At 49.9% G+C, this 19878-nt stretch overlaps 1 protein-coding gene across 3 annotated transcripts in view; it reads left to right on the top strand.

The window, feature by feature from the left end:
• Nucleotides 1-4185: 4185 nt before the first annotated feature.
• RBFA (ribosome binding factor A) overlaps nucleotides 4186-19878 on the top strand; it is a 38925-nt gene continuing 23232 nt past the window's right edge. For 2 of the 3 annotated variants that reach the window (XM_064370129.1, XM_012473503.3), the window contains exons 1-7: nucleotides 4186-4343; nucleotides 6449-6491; nucleotides 7432-7608; nucleotides 8296-8408; nucleotides 11917-12001; nucleotides 13720-13793; nucleotides 15287-15619. In XM_064370129.1, the coding sequence (XP_064226199.1) occupies nucleotides 4186-4343; nucleotides 6449-6491; nucleotides 7432-7608; nucleotides 8296-8408; nucleotides 11917-12001; nucleotides 13720-13793; nucleotides 15287-15619 (983 nt within the window). Of the gene's footprint in view, nucleotides 4344-6448; nucleotides 6492-7431; nucleotides 7609-8295; nucleotides 8409-11916; nucleotides 12002-13719; nucleotides 13794-15286; nucleotides 15620-19878 lie in introns of those variants that run through there. The other variant, XM_012473506.3, reaches the window with a different exon arrangement.

The raw sequence follows: 19878 nt of genomic DNA, 5'->3' as shown, positions 1-19878 counted from the left end.
TTTGCGGAACCATGGGGTCACGCTTATGAGGAACGCTGTGCTGCAAACTCGTGTGTGTGGGTCACCCCCATACAGGTACCGAGGAGGGAGAGCTAAGCAGAATCCTGGCACAGTGAAGGCCTGAAGAATAGCTCAGTTATTTCATTCTATGTCATCCTTTATATAATCGTATATTAGTTTACAGAATTAGGGCTTGGAGAATATCTCAGTTTATAGTGTTAATACTCAGTTACTTCCCTTTATACAATCCTCTCTATATAATCATGTTAGTTCATAGAGTGGGTGCCTAAAGAAAATCCTACCACTCAGTTACTGCCATATATATATATACACACACACATATATATCTTAGTTCATTATCGGAGGAATGCCTAGAGTAGACAGCACAGAGCGTGAATTAAGGAATAAGCAGCTTATAGTTGGAGGAATGTCTGGAGCAGAAACAGTGCAGAGCATGATTTAAGGGAAAACAGTTACACCAGGACAAGAACCCATGGCCCAGGGGGCAGCGTTCAGTATCATAAAGATACCCGCTGTATGGCAGGCTTGGGGCAACAGCCACTCCTCCTGATAAAGAAGTTGTAGGACCTTGCTCCAGTTCTTGTGGAAGGCTGCTCTCAGACAGGCAATCGCACCTTGGTGACTGTGAACTTTATCAGCTCTTGTTACTGTGCTGCTTGAAAAGCATTCCCCTATAAAACTCATTGGAAGCTGCCAGCAGGTGGTGTAGACCCTGACAGCTCTGTCTCTGCTGTGTGACTTAAAGCACCCTCCTATATATCTTCTTAGTAGCTTGCCCATAGATAGAGGTATTGTGCATGGCCCACCTCCATGCCTCGGTGACCTAATGGGGGTGGACCCCTTACTGCACACAGCCCTTGCCTTAATGACCTAATGGGAATGGACTCCTTACCGCGCACTGTCCACCTCCCAGCCTCGGTGACCTAATGGGGGTGGACCCCTTACTGCACACAGCCCTTGCCTTACCCCCTTACTGCACACAGCCCTTGCCTTAATGACCTAATGGGAATGGACTCCTTACTGCGCACTGTCCACCTCCCAGCCTCGGTGACCTGATGGGGGTGGACCCCTTGTTTTATTCCTCACGATCCTATCACTATTCTTAAAGATGAGTTCACTCACTGCCCTGCCCCCTAAACTATACACAATAAATACTGATGCTTCTGGACATTCAAGGCCTGGCCTGACTCCGCTTACAGGTGGCGTGGCCCCCTGAGCCCAGCTGTGTCTTCCTTGTACTTCTGTGTCCTGTCTTTATTTCTCGGATCCTGTGCCTCAGCACAGCATAAGGGACACCCCACAATCCTGTGGGGCCCTCAGCCCTACAGTGTGGCTTTAGATATACTCACAACAGCACACGGGGGTACCTGTGCCATCATAAAAACTGAATGTTAGTCCAGGTGCAGTGGCTTATGCCTGTAATCCCAGCACTTTGGGAGGCAGAGGCAGGCAGATCACAAGGTCAAGAGATCGAGACCATCCTGGCCAATATGGTGAAATGTTGTCTCTACTAAAAATACAAAAATTAGCCAGGTGTTGTGGTGCACTCCTGTAGTCCCAGCTACTCAGGAGGCTGAGGGAGGAAAATCACTTGAATCCAGGAGGTAGAGGCTGCAGTGAGCCAAGATCATGCCACTGCACTCCAGCCTGGTGACAGAGCAAGACTCCATCTCAAAAACAAAACAAACAAACAAAAAACCCTGCATGTTGTGTGTATACTCCAGATGAATCAAAGAACATAACCTGATTTATGACTAATATGAAAACTCAGATAATCAACCTGTCAGATCCAAAACCCTCACTAATTGATTGGATGAGTAGCTGGTTTGGATTCTGGGGAACTTGGTGGCAGAAGCTATTGTTTATAAAGATAATTTCTTATCTGTCCTGTTTTTACTTATAATGTTGTTATGGTATATATTTGCAAATAAGTCCAGTGCAACTGAAAGGGATAGGGTAATGATTGCCCAGAGAATTGCTCTGAGGAGGCAGTAATACAGCCTGACCCAGCTTCCAGTTTTGCCCTCCTTTTGCTGCTATAACTCTGGTCTAGGTCCCTATATATTTTTCTTTTTTTCCTCTTTTCCTTTCCTTTTTCCCTTCTTTCCTCCCTATTTTTTTTTAAATCTTCCTGGGATATGACTTCCTAGGAATGAGACTTCCCAGCAACGTGGGACATGACCTCCTAGGAATGAGCATTCCTAGTGATATAGGACCTGAACTTCTAGAAATAAAACCATCCTAGCAACAGACCAGCAGGTGGGAAAAAAAGGAGGAAGAAGCAACCTGAGGTCAGGAACCCACATTCCTTTTTAAAATACTTTTCTCCAAAAGATATTAAAGAAAAAATTCGAAGAAATGTGAAAGGAAATTAAATTTTGGAACCCCAAACTCATTTAGCTACAGGGAAAAGTCAAGCTGGGAGAACTGGGTCTCACAAACTTGCCTCCCCCTTTAGGTTCCTAAATGTGAGTAACGCCCCCATATAGGTACCGAGGAAGGAGAGCCAAGCAGAATCCTGGCACAATTAAGACCTGGAGAATATCTCAGTTTATAGCGTAACTACTCAGTTATTTCCATATATACACACATACATATATATACACACATATATACACACACACATATATACACAAACACACACACATATGCACATGTCCACACACAAACACACGGACGTGTCTCACACCACAGCAGCCGCCTCGGGGCGTCGCAGCCCACGCACCCCCAGCGCTGCGGTCGCGCTCGCTTCTTCGTCCACACCCGGGGGAGCGGCTTCCCCGCTGGGCCAGGCTGGCTCCCCACGCCGCGCTCTCCCCTGCCCCGCCTCATCCAGCCCCCTTTGCCGCCCGCTCCCAGTCTCCGGCCTAGCGCGGGTCGTCGCCCCGCTCGCCTCGCCCCAGTCGTCGAGTCGCCCCGCGTCCCGCACGCACCCCGAAGCGTCCGCAACCCTCTCCCCTCCCCGTGCCGACTCCCCGCCCACGCACGGCCCACCTGGCGTCGTCTTCGCCCCGCCCACTCGCCCACCTCGCGTTAGTCTTCACCCCGCCCACCCGCCACCGACCTCGCGTCAGCCCCGCCCCTCCTCCGTCGTCGCCCCGCCTTGCGTCAGTCCTCGCCCCGCCGGTCACCGCCCGCCTCGCGTCAGTCTTCGCCCCGCCCATTCACCGCCCACCTCGCGTCATCCTCACCCCGCCCACCCGCCGCCGGCCTCGCGTCAGTCTTCGCCCCTCCTCCGTCGTCGGCCCGCCTCGCGTCAGTCTTCGCCCCGCCCATTCACCGCCCGCCTCTCGTCAGTCCCCGCCCCTCCTCCGTCGTCGGCCCGCCTCGCGTCTGTCTTCGCCCCGTCCATTCACCGCCCGCCTCGCGTCAGTCCCCTCCCCTCCTCCGTCGTCGCCCCGCCTCCCGTCAGTCCCCGCCCCTCCTCTGTCGTCGCCCCGCCTCTCGTCAGTCCCCGCCCCTCCTCCGTCGTCGCCCCGCCTCGCGTCAGTCTTCGCCCCGCCCATTCACCGCCCGCCTCGCGTCAGTCCCCTCCCCTCCTCCGTCGTCGCCCCGCCTCGCGTGTCTTCGCCCCGCCCATTCACCGCCCGCCTCGCGTCAGTCCCCTCCCCTCCTCCGTCGTCGCCCCGCCTCTCGTCAGTCCCCTCCCCTCCTCCGTCGTCGCCCCGCCTCGCGTCAGTCTTCGCCCCGCCCATTCACCGCCCGCCTCGCGTCAGTCCCCTCCCCTCCTCCGTCGTCGCCCCGCCTCGCGTCAGTCCCCGCCCCTCCTCCGTCGTCGGCCCGCCTCGCGTCAGTCCCCGCCCCTCCTCCGTCGTCGGCCCGCCTCGCGTCAGTCCCCGCCCCTCCTCCGTCGTCGGCCCGCCTCGCGTCTGTCTTCGCCCCGCCCATTCACCGCCCGCCTCGCGTCAGTCCCCTCCCGCCTCGCGTCAGTCCCCTCCCCTCCTCCGTCGTCGGCCCGCCTCGCGTCAGTCCCCGCCCCTCCTCCGTCGTCGGCCCGCCTCGCGTCAGTCTTCGCCCCTCCGCGGTCTTTGCCCTGCCTGCCTTGCGCCGTTTTCTCAGCGCCTCGCACCGTCGCCCCGCCCACACGTCGCCAGCTCGCGTCAGTCGTCGCTCTGCGCCTGCGCCCGTCGTCTCGTGGGTCGCGCCCGGGCCCTGCGCCCCGCCATGTGGGCTGTGGCGGGCGGGCTGTGGGGCTCCCGCGCGGGTCTCCGGGTCCTGCTCCGCAGCCGCGATGCTGCGCTCGTTCCGGACTGCGCGCGGGGACTGCACGGCTCCGCTGTCTCCTGCAAGAACTGGCTCAAGAAATTTGCCTCGAAAACCAAGTAATGGGGCGGAGGGCGGCGTCCCCGGGCGCGGTGTTCCCTGGCGGGTGGTGTCTCCGGGTCCCGCGCCCACGCGGCCTGGGGCGCCAGCTCCTAAGTGCCGGGGTCTGCGGCGGTTCCAGCCCTCACTGTCAACGGCGGCAGTTTTTCTGTTCTTGGACGTGTGTCGGGTTAAAAAGCAAAGTGGCAACGTGTGTTTATTTTGATTCCTGTCACCAGAAGCATTTTTCAGGAAATTAGTTTCAGCAAATGAGGGAAAACAAAGAAAATAAGAATTTCGTTGTTAATGTTGACTTTCTGTGTGGAGTTAATTTGAAGACTAAAGCTTGTCATGATAATTAGTGTTTTTAAATGATGAAAATTAAGTACAATAAAATATATTGACTTTCTGCTAAGTCTGGCGGGGGGTGTACGTTTTCTACTTGAATACACTACTTTTAAGGCAGTTTTAGACCCCACAGAAAAATTGCAAAAATAGTATTGCGTACCTGTGTCCTGGCACCCAGCTGCCCCTGTATCAGCGTCGGGCTTTACCTTCTGACGTGGTCGAGTTAATGAGCCGATATCGCTGAATCGTTGCTGACCGAAGCCCGTACTTAATTCACTTTTCCTTGGTGCTGTCCGCTGTCCCTTCCTATCCCCGGTCCCCACCCGCGGCCCACGTTATCGTTACGTTGAATCGTCTCCTTAGGCTGGGGTAGTGTCCCAGACCGTCCCTGTTTTTGATGGCTGTGCCAGTTTTGAGGCGTGTTGGTCAGATGCTTTGCAGGATGCCCCTCTGTTGGAATGTGCCTGCTTTCCTTAGGCTTAGACGTGGATTACGGATCCTGGGGGGGAAGACTACAGCGGTAAAGGCCATGATCGCACCGTGTCCAGGGTCCACGTTGGCCCTGATCCGCTGGCTGAGGTGCTTGCCAGGTTTCTCCACCTCTTTTTGTCCCGTTTCCCTTCTGTACTCTGGGAGAATGTCGCTGTGTACAGCCCACGCTTAAGGAGTGGGGGATTTTGCTCATAAGTGACTTGCATTCTGCTGGGGTCTGCAGCACTTCCAGCCCTCGACTGTCAACTTGGGCAGTTTTCTGTTCGTGAAACTGTGTTGGGTTAAAAAGCAAAGTGACAATGTGTGTTTATTTTGATTCTTGTCACCAGAAGCCTTTTTCAGGAGATTAGTTTCAGGAAACGAGGAAAAAAAAAAAACGGATGTGTCTCTTCTCCCCCATTAATTCATTCATATCACTAAGAACTCATCTCATGTTACTTTATTTTGTTCAGGTGTTTCTAGCTCTGGCTCTCTAAGCTCCTGTGTCCTGTTTGCATACCCTGTCATTGTGGGGCTTTGCTGGGTTTTTGTGTGCGTTGAACACTTTCCTACTTTCTGACACTACAGGATGCTCCAGGCTTGTCTTGTGTGTTTCCTACCCCAGCCCTAAAATCAGCCGTTTTGCCAAGGTGCCCTCGTTCCTTTTATTGGAGAGAGATATTAGAAATCATCGGTGCCGGGTGTGTTCATTGCTTGTGGGGTGTCTGTCTTTTGGGCCACCTCATCTGACGAAAGAGTATCCATGTTTCTGCTAACCCGTGTGTAAATATGCACCTGTAAACATTTCTGCGTATAACCATCTGTCTCCAACTCGAGAGCGTACCGTGTGGATCATTCTAGCCTCCTCTCCTTGCTTATCTGTAAGTCCCGCTCCAGTAGTGAGCTGAGCGTGGCTCCCACCATCCATTTGCCTAAATGTTCGGTCTCAGTCTGTGCCTAGAACAGTATCAGAATCCTTTACCTGAACTTCCTTGGGAAACATCTTTATCGACTAGAGTATAGTGTTTCTGTGCAGTTCGGTAGGTATCTTTTTAAGATTCCCTCTGTATCCTTGGGACTAGAAGTAGAATTTAAGTAAAAATTACGAGGTTGAATTAAAACCATCTTCAGCCTCTTCCCCACAACCCATGTTGTTATCAATTAAGTATTGAAATTTTTTAAGATGGCCAGTAATGTAATAAGTGTAGCCCCTTACAAATGGTTGTGGTATCATAACCTCGTAAATCAGCTTATGTAACGTTTTGACTTTGCCGTGACTAACATAATGTTTATTTTCTCCCCAAAGAAAAAAGTTTTGGTATGAAGGTCCTTCCTTGGGCTCGCACTTGGTGAGTATAAGCCATGAGCCACTTTATAATCTTGATGGGAGTGAGGGTTTAAAAGTTGGCAAAATTCTTACCTGGAGGTCTTCCATTTCTGAATGAGAGGGGACAGTACCTGTGTGGATGTGACCAGATGCCATTGGTAACATGGAGCTTTGACCTTAAAAAAAAAAATGTACTGACATTAATGTTTTCTGGAAAGTTATATCTTTTATCAAATTATAATATGATAATATCCATTCAGTTTTTAGTGTGTGTGTACCATAAAAGTTTATGCAATATATGGCTCCCATTCTGAAAAATAAATACATCACGTATGCTACAAATTACTGAATCATTCCCTTTAATAGGGTGAACTTTATGGTATATGAATTATATCTCAACAAAAACTGTTTTGTTTTGTTTTGTTTTTTGAGACGGAGTTTCGCTCTTGTTACCCAGGCTGGAGTGCAATGGCGCGATCTCGGCTCACTGCAACCTCCGCCTCCTGGGTTCAGACAATTCTCCTGCCTCAGCCTCCTGAGTAGCTGGGACTACAGGCACGCGCCACCGTGCCCAGCTAATTTTTTGTATTAGTAGAGACGGGGTTTCACCATGTTGACCAGGATGGTCTCGATCTCTTGACCTCGTGATCCACCCGCCTCGGCCTCCGAAAGTGCTGGGATTACAGGCGTGAGCCACCACGCCCGGCCCAACAAAAACTGTTTTTGAGAAAATATTTACTTGCAGTACTTTTAATCTTGGAGGGTTATCCAGTAAAATCTAAAAGGATCCCGGTTTATAAAAAACCAACTTGATCTTAATGAAAGCCGACGAGGCTGAGAGTAATAGCTGTTGTTTATCTGGTTGCCCATCAGGCCCTTCCCCAGCCCCTGTTGTATGAGTTGGTAAGTTTGGTGTAGAGTTGTAATGCTGCCCTTGGGGTGTGCTCTTCTTCTCGATGGAGACTTACAAACCATCCAAGCTGGAATTCCTCATGAGGAGCACCTCAAAGAAAACCAGGAAGGAAGACCACGTGCGCCTGAGGGCCCTGAATGGCCTTCTCTATAAGGCACTGACAGACCTGCTGTGTACCCCTGAAGTCAGTCAGGAGCTCTATGACCTTAATGTGGAACTCTCCAAGGTAGGCTGCGTGGCCAAAGAGAAGAAATGGGTTGAGACAGCAGGCCTGGCACTTACTTCACCTGGCCCAGTGTGGCCTGACAATTAAAAAAAAAGATTTTTAGCATTTACAAAGTCTTAGTTCTGGGTTGCAGAAGTGATAGTCTGGTCGTCGGAGCCCTGAAGACAGATGGTGGGTATCTGCTTTGCAGAGGCAGGTGTCTCACTGCACGGCAGGACTCCTGTGACCAAACAGCACCTGGCACATTGTCAGATAGTAGGCAGTCTAAGCCTCCCATGGGAAGAGGGTGCATCTGCATGTATTTCAGTGCAGAGGTACAGAAGATGACTTCCTCCGACCCACTCAGAGTGAGTTCAGCTAAAGGGAAGTCATCAGGAGAAAAGACAGCTTCGAGCATTTTTGATTAGCGTCTCAGGGCAGGTGGCTGTGAGGCAAGCATGGGGTCACGATTCCGGTTTCGTTCTGCAAACTGCGGGACCTGGTGAGGAGGGGAGGGAGGTTTTGGTCTCTGGGGCCCTGTCTCACCTGGGGGTGTTGTGCAGCGGCAGGTGGTGGCCTCCGGCAGCATGCCAGAGTCCTGTCTCAGCTGAGAGGGGCTTCTGCAGCTTTCGCTTTCATCTCCTGGATGTTGTTTGTGTTGAAAACCCATGTAAACTAAAAAGCGACCTGTGTGGGGCGGGGTCTCAGGTTTCTCTGACTCCAGACTTCTCAGCCTGCCGGGTGTACTGGAAGACAACACTCTCTGCTGAACAGAACGCACGCACGGAGGCCGTCCTGCAGAAAAGTGCCGCGCACATGAGGTGATGACCTTTGCTTTGCTTTTTGCTCACACCTTAAATTTCTCAGCTGTTTCACTTGTAGATGGACTTTAACTTTTCATTGAGTATTTTTGCTTTTAAGGAAAATTTTGGAAGCATTTTCCTGAAGTTCACAGTATGATTTGTGTTTTCATATGAGCCATAATGTAGGGTAGCATTTCTCAAAGTGTGCCAGAATCCCTAGGGATCTGGAAATCCTGTCGGGAGTTCATTAGGGTAAGATGTTATTTTCCCTCTCCTGCTGTGTTGACATTTACACTGAGGGTGCAGAAACCATGAGGGAAGACTGTGGGTGCCATGCTGCCTGCCAGTGCTAAAGGGGCATCATGCCACATACCTATAGTAAAAGACAATGCCACGTTACTTAAGAATATCCCAGATGAGGCTGGACATGGTGGCTGTCACCTGTAATCCCAGCACCTCAGGAGGCCGAGGCAGGAGGATCTCTTGAGGCCAGGAGTTCGGGACCAGTCTGAGCAAGATGGTGAGACCCTGTCTCTACAAAAAATTAAAAAATTAACCATATAGTTGCAGTACACACATGTAGTCCCACCTACTCAGGAGGCTTAAGTGGGGGGTATCCCCTGGATTTCTGTCACCCCTGGAATTTGAAGTGGCAGTGAGCCATGATCATGTCCCTGCATTCCAGCCTGGGCAACAGAGCAAGACCCTGTTTCTCAAAGAAAAAAAAATTTTTTTAATATCCTAGATAGTTAATTAAAAAATACTAATTTTATTCAATCTTGACCCTTGAGTGTGTCTTTTTAATATTCTTTGTGATGGAAAGTACATGGAAGTCACCTGGTGTCTGGAGAGTGCTGAACAGAAAAGCCTCAATGAGCAGACGGTTGAGGTCTGGGTGTTTGGCAGACATTCCTTAAAAAATGAGCGAGTGAACCTACCACTTTAGGGCAAACAACTGACTGTATCTATTGCCAGTGATAAAACTGAAGCTTTCAAATGAAAATCCGAATTTTAGGAAACTTGTATTCACCACTGTGAGCTTGGCAACTCCTAGGGACTTGAGAGTCTTCTGATGAGATTGGCAGTGACATTAACAAACGTGCTGTTATACGATAAACTGCCAACACTTTTAAAATCTGTGTAACTCGGTGAACCATTGTTTTCCAAATGACCAGTACATGAGGTTACAAAACCATATGCTGAGAGAATCATTCAGTGTGAGCCAGACGGTGAGTTTTAATGTAGCAGAGTGTGACAGGGTGGTTGGTGTAGTTTCAGATTCCTCATTACAACTGACTTTAATTAATTTATTTGAGATGGAGTCTTGCTCTGTCGCCTAGGCTAGAGGGCAGTGGAGTGATCTTGGCTCACTGCAACCTCTGCCTCTTGGGTTCAAGCGATTCTCATGCCTGAGCCTCCTGAGTAGCTGGGATTACAGATGCCCACCACTAGACCCAGCTAATCTATGTATTTTTAGTAGAGATGAGGTTTCACCATGCTGGCCAGGCTGGTGGTACGTTTGTTGAGTTTCTGTGACAAAGAAGATGTGTACTCTCTGAGGGCTGTTAACTTCACTCCGTCCCAACACATGTCTGTGAGGCCTGATTTTCTTCTTATTTTCTTTCTTTCTTTTTGCTTTTTTTTGAGACAGGATCTCATTCTGTCTCCGAAGCTGGAGTACAGGGGCACAGTCAGCCTCAACCTCCCAGGCTCAGGCAGTCTTCCTGCCTCAGCCTCCCATACAGCTGGAAGCACAGGTGCATGCCATCCCGCCTGGCTAATTTTTTTTGTAGAGATAGGGTCTCCCTATGTTAGCTAGGTTGATCTCCAACTCCTGGGCTCAAGCAATTCTCTGGCCTCAGCCTCCCAAAGTGCTGGGATTATCGGCGTTTGAGCTATTGCGCTGGCTCCTCCTGTATTTCAGCAAGAGCAAGGACAGGGTGCAGAAGCAGCAGTGAGATCCCAGCTGTCTTCCATGAAGCTGGCTTTGGAGAATGTGCAAATACGTAAACAATGCCACACTTCTCATTGATTTTCCGGGGGTAGAATATATACTTTTTTTCATTAAAAATGTCTGTGTAAGCATTTAGTGGGTTTTTAATGACTTTTAAAAGACACAGCTTTTAGATTTCTCAGTTTTAGTTTCTAGTACAGTAAATATTGATAGATATAACCCATCTAAACAAAAGCTCTTTGGGATCTTCAGTAATTTTTAAGAGTGTAAAGGATCCTGAGACCAAAAATTTGGGGAATTGCTAAGCTGGGTGATAATAAAGAAATCATTCCGTTTCCTCCTCAGTTTTAAAAAATGCAGAAATCAGCCGGGCATGGTGGCTCACGCCTATAATCCCAGCACTTTGGGAGGCCAAGGTGGGCGGATCACCTGAGGTCGGGAGCTTGAGACCAGCCTGAACAACATGGAGAAACCCTTCTCTACTAAAAAATACAAAATTAGCCAGGCGTGGCGGTGTGTGCCTGTAATCCCAGCTACTTGGGAGGCTGAGGCAGGAGAATTGCTTGAACCCAGAAGGCAGAGGTTGCAGTGAGCTGAGATCATGCCATTGCACTCCAGCCTGGGCAGCAAGAGCAAAACTCCATCTCAAAACAACAGCAACAACAACAAACAAAACAGAAATCCAGCACTCTCAGAACTGGAATTCCTCCTTCCTGCCTCGCTTCTCATCATGCTCCAGGTTTAGGGTGGGGACAGAAGTAGAGAAGGTGACCATGTGTGGGCTTCATTTCAGGCGCCCTGCCTGGCTTCATTACCACCGACACCCGGCATGATGATGCCCAGGAGTCTTTCTTAAATTGCATGTCAGAGAATGCTCATTTCATTTCTTACTGTTTAACAAAACCAAGAAAATGAGAGATTCTGGACAAGTGTTGAAACAGCATTGTTTTTCGATTTTTAGGTATCAACAATTGGGTTGAGCTGAATGTCCCTCTTCCCAACTCCTGTGGTCACCCAAGATTTAGGGTCAAGGTTTACCATAGCTGTGTACCAAAGATCTGGGGTCACGGCTTTCACTGGTTATATGTGCTGTGCCTGCATTGGCCTAGGTCTGCATTGTGTGATGTGCGTGATGCAGGTATCATTTCTGTGTCTAATATCTGGGAACCTGAGGGTCGTGTCGTGCCAGTGCAGGTCCACTGAGCGCAGGAGGACACGCTGTTAGTGCACAGACCCTGGAACCCAAGCCACGGTGAGGAGTTCAGATCAGGTGATTTATGCAGATCTCACAAGTTGAATTGAGAAAAGTAAAGGCAACTGCAGTTACGATGCATACTGCATCCCTTTTGTGATGTGGTAATTGACCAAAGATGACTTTTCTGGGCTGACGGTTTCGTTTTCGAGTAATACAATAAATTTCACTCCTGCCTTAGTGACATCTTCAATCTTACGTTCAGCATTGTCACACCTCTCCGCTGAGTGTCATGGCACAGCTGTGAGGGTCTGCACGTTCACACCTCTCCGCTGAGTGTCATGGCACAGCTGTGAGGGTCTGCGCGTTCTCTCTCCTAGGCACCTTGTGATGTCCCAGCAGACCCTGAGGAATGTGCCGCCGATAGTGTTTGTTAAAGACAAGCAAAGTGCAGCTCTGGCTGAGGTAAGGCTTTCAGAAAAACTTTTTAAAAATTTAAAATTTTAATTTTTTTTATTAGAGACAGAGTCTTGCTATATTGCCCAGGCTGGTCTTGAACTCCTGGCCTCAAGTAGTCCTTCTGCCTCGGCCTCCCAAAGTACTGGGATTAATAGGTGTGAGCCACTGGGCCCAGCTGATAACTAAGTTTTTATAACATAAACATTTATATGAGCAAAATTTTAAATTTAAGTTTTAAATACTGGAAAGATAATATACAGTTAAAGAGATGAAACCACTGAGAAGGGAGCAAAGGAACAGTAACGAAGGAGGGTGCGAATGAAAGCCCCCCCCTTGCTCCCGTGTCCCTGTTCCCAGCTTTTTCTGGTTTTTATTGTTTTATGCTTCTCACTAGAGCTCTAATTAGTAAACGCAGTCTCTGTTTCTTTGTGTATAAACTCGACACAGCCAGAGTTGCCCTCCCACGCCTGTCTCCCCTCCCACCTCGGCAGGATCTGTCTGCTGTCGTTTCACACCATTGGGGCTTCTGAGGCTTAGGTCTGTCCTGTAACGAGAAGTGCTCTTATCATTATTTTCCTTGCTTTAGAGATGGGTTAACTATAAAGGTTAAAAACATGTAAATATATACTTATCTGGGTGGTAGTTACCTGGCAGTTACTAAGGTATGTTATACCTTCAAAAAGTCAATGAAACATCAGCAAATAGCGTTTGGTGTTACAGTTAGGTTATTATTCACTGCAGGGCTACACTGCATTTGGATCTGCAGAAGAAAAAGATCCAGTTTGACATTTTTGGTTTTTGTTGATCGTTGTACAGGTAACACTAAAAACACTATACAAGTAATAAGCTTGACAGATACGTGATTCCCCTTGCTAGAAAAAGAAAGGAGTGAAGTTATAGTCTCTGCTGTGAGGAACAGGGACAGTTTAGTTCATGGCAATGTCCTGCGAGGGCATCAGCAAGGCGTTCCTGGGGAGGGCGTGCCAGTCTCTTTGTCTGAGCCCAGCACCCCAGGCTCCTGTCTTTGGGGAGGGTGGTCCCATCGGGTGTTGTGGGTTCCCTTCCAGAACAGTCACTGGACAGGGGAGGGCGTGTGCTGTGCTTGAAGCAAAGCACACACAAGGCAGGATGAGGACATCCCCAGAGGCAGGGGACAGGCAGGCAAGGATTCGGGTGGAATGCAGTGTCCAGCAGGGTTTGTGGGCCTTGCCCTGTTTCGGGTGCGTCCCATCTGCCCGGATGAGGAGTAGTTTTCTCTTGTAGTTCAGGCTCCCAGCTTTGTGACTGTCCCTGTCATCTTTTGCCTTGTCTTGCTGGGAGGCCTTTGTCCCCGCAAGCACACACATTCTGGCAAAACCGAAGCATTTTACAAAACTACCTCAGAAACTAGTTAACGGTTAATTGTTTAATTCAACTAACATTTAACTGATTTCTTCATAAATTTGACTAACATTTACATGTCTAAAATATAGTTTTAAAACAGGTTCACTTTGTTATCAGGGAAAATGTGTTGTTAAAGTAACAGTAAGGTATTTGAAAGCACAGGCTATTGCACAGTTCCTAAGTATTTGGGAAGAGTCGACAGGAGGAATTATGCAGAGTCTAATCAAAAGTTCAGTGGTTAAGGCGATACAGGAAGGTGCAGCGCTGATGTTACGTGGAGCCCAGCTCTAAGTACGGCGGTGGGGATGTGGCTAACTGGTTTACCCTGTGTTCCTTTGCAGATTGATCAGTTACTGGCAGTCGCAGACTTTGGACCTCCGGATCAAAGAGACGACTTTGTGCGAAATGATTTCAGGTGATGCATATGGACGTATGTTTTGACTCCCTGGGGTAGATTCCTAGGCATGGAATTGCCGTTTTCCACACAGCTGCACAGTTCCGCATCCCCAGTCGCCTGCATGGTCCCCTCGGTACTTGCCCCCAGGGCCGGCAGTCCACGTTCACAGGCTGTGCTGTGGCCTGGCCACGTTTACTCAGTGAGGGCCTCAGTAGTCACCAGAAGTGTCTGCCGTGACTCCTCCAGTGAGGAGAGGGTCTCTTGTCCTCTTCAGTCACTCCACACGTTGTTATTGAGTGCCTGCTGTATGCCTGGTCTAGCGCTTAGGCTGCAGCTGTCTTTGGAATCTGCGTCTCACTAGGGGAGGCCGACAGGAAGCAGTAAACATTCACGGATGGGTCAGTCATATGTGAGGAGCGGAGTAGAGGAAGGTGGGGCTTGGGAGAGCAGGTCGGGGGCGTGGAAGTGTGGCCTGTGCGTGCACACACACACGTACAACTTTTCCAAATGTGTGGTGGGAACCGACAGAGCCTGCAGGTACTGAGCTGTTTGTGGAGGGCCCCATTCCAGGCATGCAGCTGCTAGAGCAGGCCTTGCCTGTGGGCCTTATACAGCAGCTTCGACATCGCCTGGGCACCTGCCAGAGTCAGGGTTAAGCAGCCTGCCAGGTGCGTACCTGAGCTGAAAGCAAAGCTCCACACTGTAGCAGGCCTGCCCTGACCGGGTCAGCAAGGGGCGCTGTGGGGGCAGCAGGTCAGGAAGCTGAGCCCAGGGTTTTGGAGACTTTCCAGAGCGGAGCCTTGGAGGATGCATGGCTGTGACATGGCTCTGCGTAGGTGCTGTTCACCAAGAATAGACTCTTCATGAAGGTTAGTGAGTTGCAGATCTGATAGACGCCACCCATAATTCTGCTAGTTTAACCGATCTGAGGCACTGGCCGTGCTTGGAGAAAAAGGTTGCAAGTGCATTTTTTTTCCCCGAGATGGAGTCATGTTCTGTCATCCAGGCTGGAGTGCAGTGGTGCGATCTCGGCTCACTGCAACCTCTGCCTCCCAGTTTTAAGTGATTTTCCTGCCTCAGCCTCCTGAGTAGCTGGGTGTTACAGGCGCCTGCCACCACGCCTGGCTAATTTTTGTATTTTTAGTAGAGATGGGGTTTCACCACGTTAGCCAGGCTGATCTCGAACTCCTGACCTCATGATCTGCTCACCTCAGCCTCCCAAAGTGCTGTGATTACAGGCGTGAACCACTGCACCCGGCGCAGATGCATTTAATGCGTGCAGGACAGGTGCATCTAGACTGTGCTGGCCAAATGCTTCTAGTGCTGGGGAATGCCAAAACCAGAACCCACTTTCCTTCACTCCTGTCTCCAGTTACCCTCAGATAGACTCTCGGGAGGGTTCACAAGCGAGCAGATGCAGGAAGTGTGATGCACTGTCGTGTTGTGGCGGCAGCCCTGGATTGGGGGCTTGGTTTGTGCTTTGTGTGAAGGCCCCTCTTCTCCCTTCCCAGGAACCCTGACGCCCCGCGACCCTGCGGCACCACAGAGCCCGCCACAAGCTCCAGTCTGTGTGGGATCGATCACGAGGCACTCAACAAGCAGATTATGGAGTACAAAAGGAGGAAAGATAAAGGGCGTGGGGGCCTGGTGTGGCAGGGGCAGGTGGCTGAGCTGACAGTGCAGATGAAAAAGGGAAGGAAGAAGGCCAAGCCCAGCCTGGAGCAGGACAGCTCCCTCAAGAGTTACCTGTTGGGAGAGGAGGGCGAAGATGACCTGGACCTGGATGGCGCCCCGGAGTACGAATGCTACGCCCCAGACACGGAGGAGCTGGAGGCTGGGGAGAGGTAGGGTGCCAGAGGGTGCCCGTGACTGAGAGCACGGGGGGTAGACGGCGTTGCGTCAGCTCTGCCCGTCCCGTGTTTGCAGGGAAAAGCATTGGCACGTGATGTAGCTTGTTGCTTCACTGAGGCAGTTGATGGAGTTCAAACCATCTGCTCTCTGCTGCCTGGACATTTTCTAGCTTTTCCATGTATCTAAACACAGTTTGCCCCGGAAAAGTCAGTGTTGTTTCTTCCCCCCATACACTATGTGCAATTTAAAAAATAAAGGGCCATATTATTACAGATTCTCACAAAAAGAAAATGGTAAAATAGTGTCTCTGAGATGCTGGCACGGCCACCTCCACCTGCAGAGCCCTGCCAGGTGCCAATGAGTTCTTGGCCCGAGGGGTCAGACCACAGCAGTGGCCGGGATGAGAACTGAACCTCAAACCTGGGGAGAGCGGAGGGTCCCAGGGTCTCCCAGCACCCCCAGAGCTGCTGAGTAGGCATGTGGCACTGGGGCTTCGTCTGACTGGCCTCGTTAGCGCAGCTTTGTGCAACGGGTTCCACCAGGTTCAGGCCGTGGTTGGGCAGAAAGTGAGGTGGCAGGTTTGCTGCTGAGGCTTCCTGGGCGACCCTGGCTCTTACCGTAGTTCCATCACACCTGAAGTAGTAACACTTCTCCCTTGCTGGCTGTGGCCACCTAGTGTAATTTCTAATCCATCCAGATATGCAGCATACTTGGTCTTTGCCTTCTACAGAGCGTGTGACTCTGAGACACAGGCTGTAAAAGGCATCACTCGTACTGAATTCTTTGTGTCACCTCTAACACAAGGATTCGTTTTGCTGTTTGTCAGAAGAGAAAACACGGATGCTATCCCTTGTCAGCTACTATTCAGTTCAGCTTCCCTCTTGATGCCCCAGCCTCTCTCAGCGTCAGGTTCTCAATTCCGAGTTCTCTACATTCTGTCAGGTTCTGCACTATGGTCAGTGTCATCCCTCCAGACCCTGGCTTTTTGCTGGTGCAGTGGGGCTGTGAGAATCAGGATGGCACACGGAAAGCGTCTGTTCCAGGGTCTGCACGTGACAGGTGCCCACGGTGCGGGAGCAGAGTCTGTGGAAGCGGCAGTGGCTTTAGTCGCTGTGCTCCTGCCAGCCTCCTCCCACAAAAGGAGAAATGTCCAAGGGACGGCAGACCCACAGCACTGAGCAGCCTGCTGTGCTGACCACTGGATCCAGGCCACGTGCTGCACAGGGTGGCCGTGGGTGAGTGATGAGGCCACTACCCAGCAAGGTGCTTGTGCACTGTGTGGGGTAGGAACTGTGGGAAATGCGGCTGCAAGATGCTGACTTCCTTGTTTTTCATTTCGTTTGTGCTCTGGGGCTAAGCTGTGTGTAAGTCCTCAAATGGCAGAAGCAAGATTTTTCTCTTCAGATCTACGAAATTACTTGTTTATACTCTACATTCTTACTTCCTATATCGGGATGGGGAGGCCACTGCCTTAGGCCACTTGGAAGGAAGGATTTAAGACAATTTGTAAGCATAGATGAAACCCCACATGATGTATGAGTAGGAGAGAAAGAAAAAAAGGGAGCCAGAAGTCAGGCTACGAAGTGTACACCACACAGGAAGGCTCCTGCCTGTGTTACACCACGAGCCAAATGTTTAGCTCTAGGGTTTCTGGTAGCCAGTTAAGGGGCGTATGTGTCTGTGGTTAAGCATTGTATAGGTCAGGATAGTGAGGTGATACTGCAGTGACAAACGGCAAATCTCCCTGGCTTCGTGCTCTTGGTAAGAGACCCTCGTGGGCTGAGGTCAGGCCAAGGCATTTTGTATCTGATGTTAGTGGAACGTGGCTATGTGAATTCATTTAGGTACAGGAGACCTCGCCATCCTGATGTTGGAAGTGCATGGTGATGATTACAAGCACAACATCTTTAAAAATGTTTTTATAGGCCTGGCATGGTGGCTCATGCCTGTAATCCCAGCACTTTGGGAGGCCAAGGCGGGCAGATCACGAGGTCAATAGATTAAGACCATCCTGGCCAACATGGTGAAACCCCGTCTTTATTAAAAATACAAAAATTAGCCGGGCATGGTGGTGCATGCCTGTAGTCCCAGCTACGCGGGAGGCTGAGGCAGGAGAATTGCTTGAACCCAGGAGGCGGAGGTTGCGGTGAGCCGAGATCACACCACTGCACTCCAGCCTGTTGGCTGGAAACAGAGGGAGACTCTGTCTCAAAAAAAAAAAAATGTTTTTGTATTTCCCTAGCAAGATAATGTCAGGTTATGAGGCTCTTGTACTTGACCGTGATGACTCCATGAGAAAACAACAGAACACCAGCTTTGCAGGTGCAGCCACAGCACTGCTGGGCTGGGAACAGGCCCAGTGCTTGCACCCCGCTTGAGGGTTCCACGTGAGGGATTCACATTGCAGCACCACCTGTGGAAGTCAGGCCCTGGAGCACCTGAACTGAAATGCTGCAGGGTGACTCAAAACGGAGACTGAGCCAGGTGTGCCACACTTGGGAGACTGGGGTGACAGAATTATTGCAGTGAGAAACTTGGGGCCAGCCTGGGAAACATAGCAAGACCCTGTCTCTTAAAAAAAAAAAGGGAGATTGACTCAAATTATAATGACACATTAAAAATGTACAAGTAGTTCTTAGGTCACTTCTGAAAACTATACACAGGTTTACAGTCCCTTGTGTGAAGTCCTCAGAGTCTGGGCAGCATGTTGCATCAAAGACGTTAAGATCTACGCAGGTAAATACTGAATGGCTTAATTAAAGAAGGCCCTTGGGGGAAAGATGCTAACAGGAATGGTAGCAAAAGCCACCGCGTGCCAGTGCGCTGGGTGCCAGGCGCTGCTGAGCCCGTCTGTGCACAAACTCGCTTCTCACAGCCACCCCGTGATGGGGATGCTGGCAGCCCCATTCTACAGATGAAGCTGCCGAGGCTTGGAGGGACTCGGGAACTTGGCCGAGGCATCAGGACTGGCACCGTCAAGACAAAGCTCCCACCGTTCTCCATGTGCTCCTTGGGGTCTGGGCTTTATGGCACGGCGGAGACTAGTCACCCACGTCTTCCTGGCTGACTGAAATCCAGTTGGTCAGCAAATGTTGATGGACCTTGCTAGATGCCGGGTCCTCCCTCAAAGCCAAGGCATCAGGGTACCTCCATTCTTTTTGTTTTTGAGACAGGGTCTCACTCTGTCGCCCAGGCTGGAGTGCAGTGGCGTGATCACGGCTCATCGCAGCCTCGGGAGGATCAAGCGATCCTCCCGACAGAGGTTCCTGAGTTCTTGCCAATACTGGGTGTAGAAATGAGCACCTTGGCCTGTGAAAAGTGACTGCCCCTTTTCCTGCCTCTCAACACTTGCTTCAAAATGTGCCAGTGAGGTGTGAGACGGCAGAGAAAGCTGGGCCCCGGCGTCTGAGCCATGAGTGAGCTTCCTCCAGTTTCCTGTCCTTTTTCTTCTGTTGGTTGGGATGATGAGCCTCTTTATTGTTTAAGAGAAATTCACTAAGTCCTTTTGTTAGTTTCAAGCAAAGCATCCTGACAAATAAAATCACTGAGAATTCCCCAATTGAAATCCAGATGTGGCACACATCTAGGCAAACGTTTATGACTAAGACCTCACAAGCAAATGCAACGAAAACAAAAATGGACAAATGGGACTCTAAAAAGTTTCTGCACAGCAAAAGAAATACTCAACAGAGTAAACAGACAACCTATGGAATGGGAGAAAATATTTGCAAACTATGCATCTGACAAAGGACTAATGTTCAGAATTTACAGGGAACTCAACGAGAAATAAAACAACCTCATTAAAAAGTGGGCGAATGACATGAACCAGAAATTTTTCAACATACAAGCAGCCAACAAAATATGAAAAAAGTGCTCAACCTCACTAATTAACAGAGAAATGCAAATTAATACCACAATGAGATGCCATCTTACACCAGTCAGAGTGGCTACTACTAAAAAGTCAAGAAGCAACAGATGTTGGTGAGGATGTGAAGAAAGGAAATGCTTCTACTCTGTTGATGGGAATGTAAAATTAGCACCACCTCCATGGAAAACAGTGTGGAAATTTCTCAAAGAACTAAAAATAGAATTACCATTCAACCCAGCAGTCCCACTACTGGGTATCCACCCAAAGGGAAAGAAATCATTGCATTGAAAAGACACTTGCGCCCGTGTGTTTATTGCAGCACAATCACAGTAGCAAAGTCATGGAACCAAGTTAGGTGTCCCTCAGCGGATGACTGGATAAGTA

The sequence above is a fragment of the Aotus nancymaae genome, unplaced genomic scaffold (genome assembly GCF_030222135.1).
Source record: "Aotus nancymaae isolate 86718 unplaced genomic scaffold, 86718_ANA_hifiasm-v0.15.2.pri h1tg000100l, whole genome shotgun sequence".
Classification (NCBI taxonomy): Eukaryota; Metazoa; Chordata; class Mammalia; order Primates; family Aotidae; genus Aotus; species Aotus nancymaae.
Note: the sequence above shows the minus strand (reverse complement) of the source record. Positions and strands in the feature narration are given on the sequence as shown.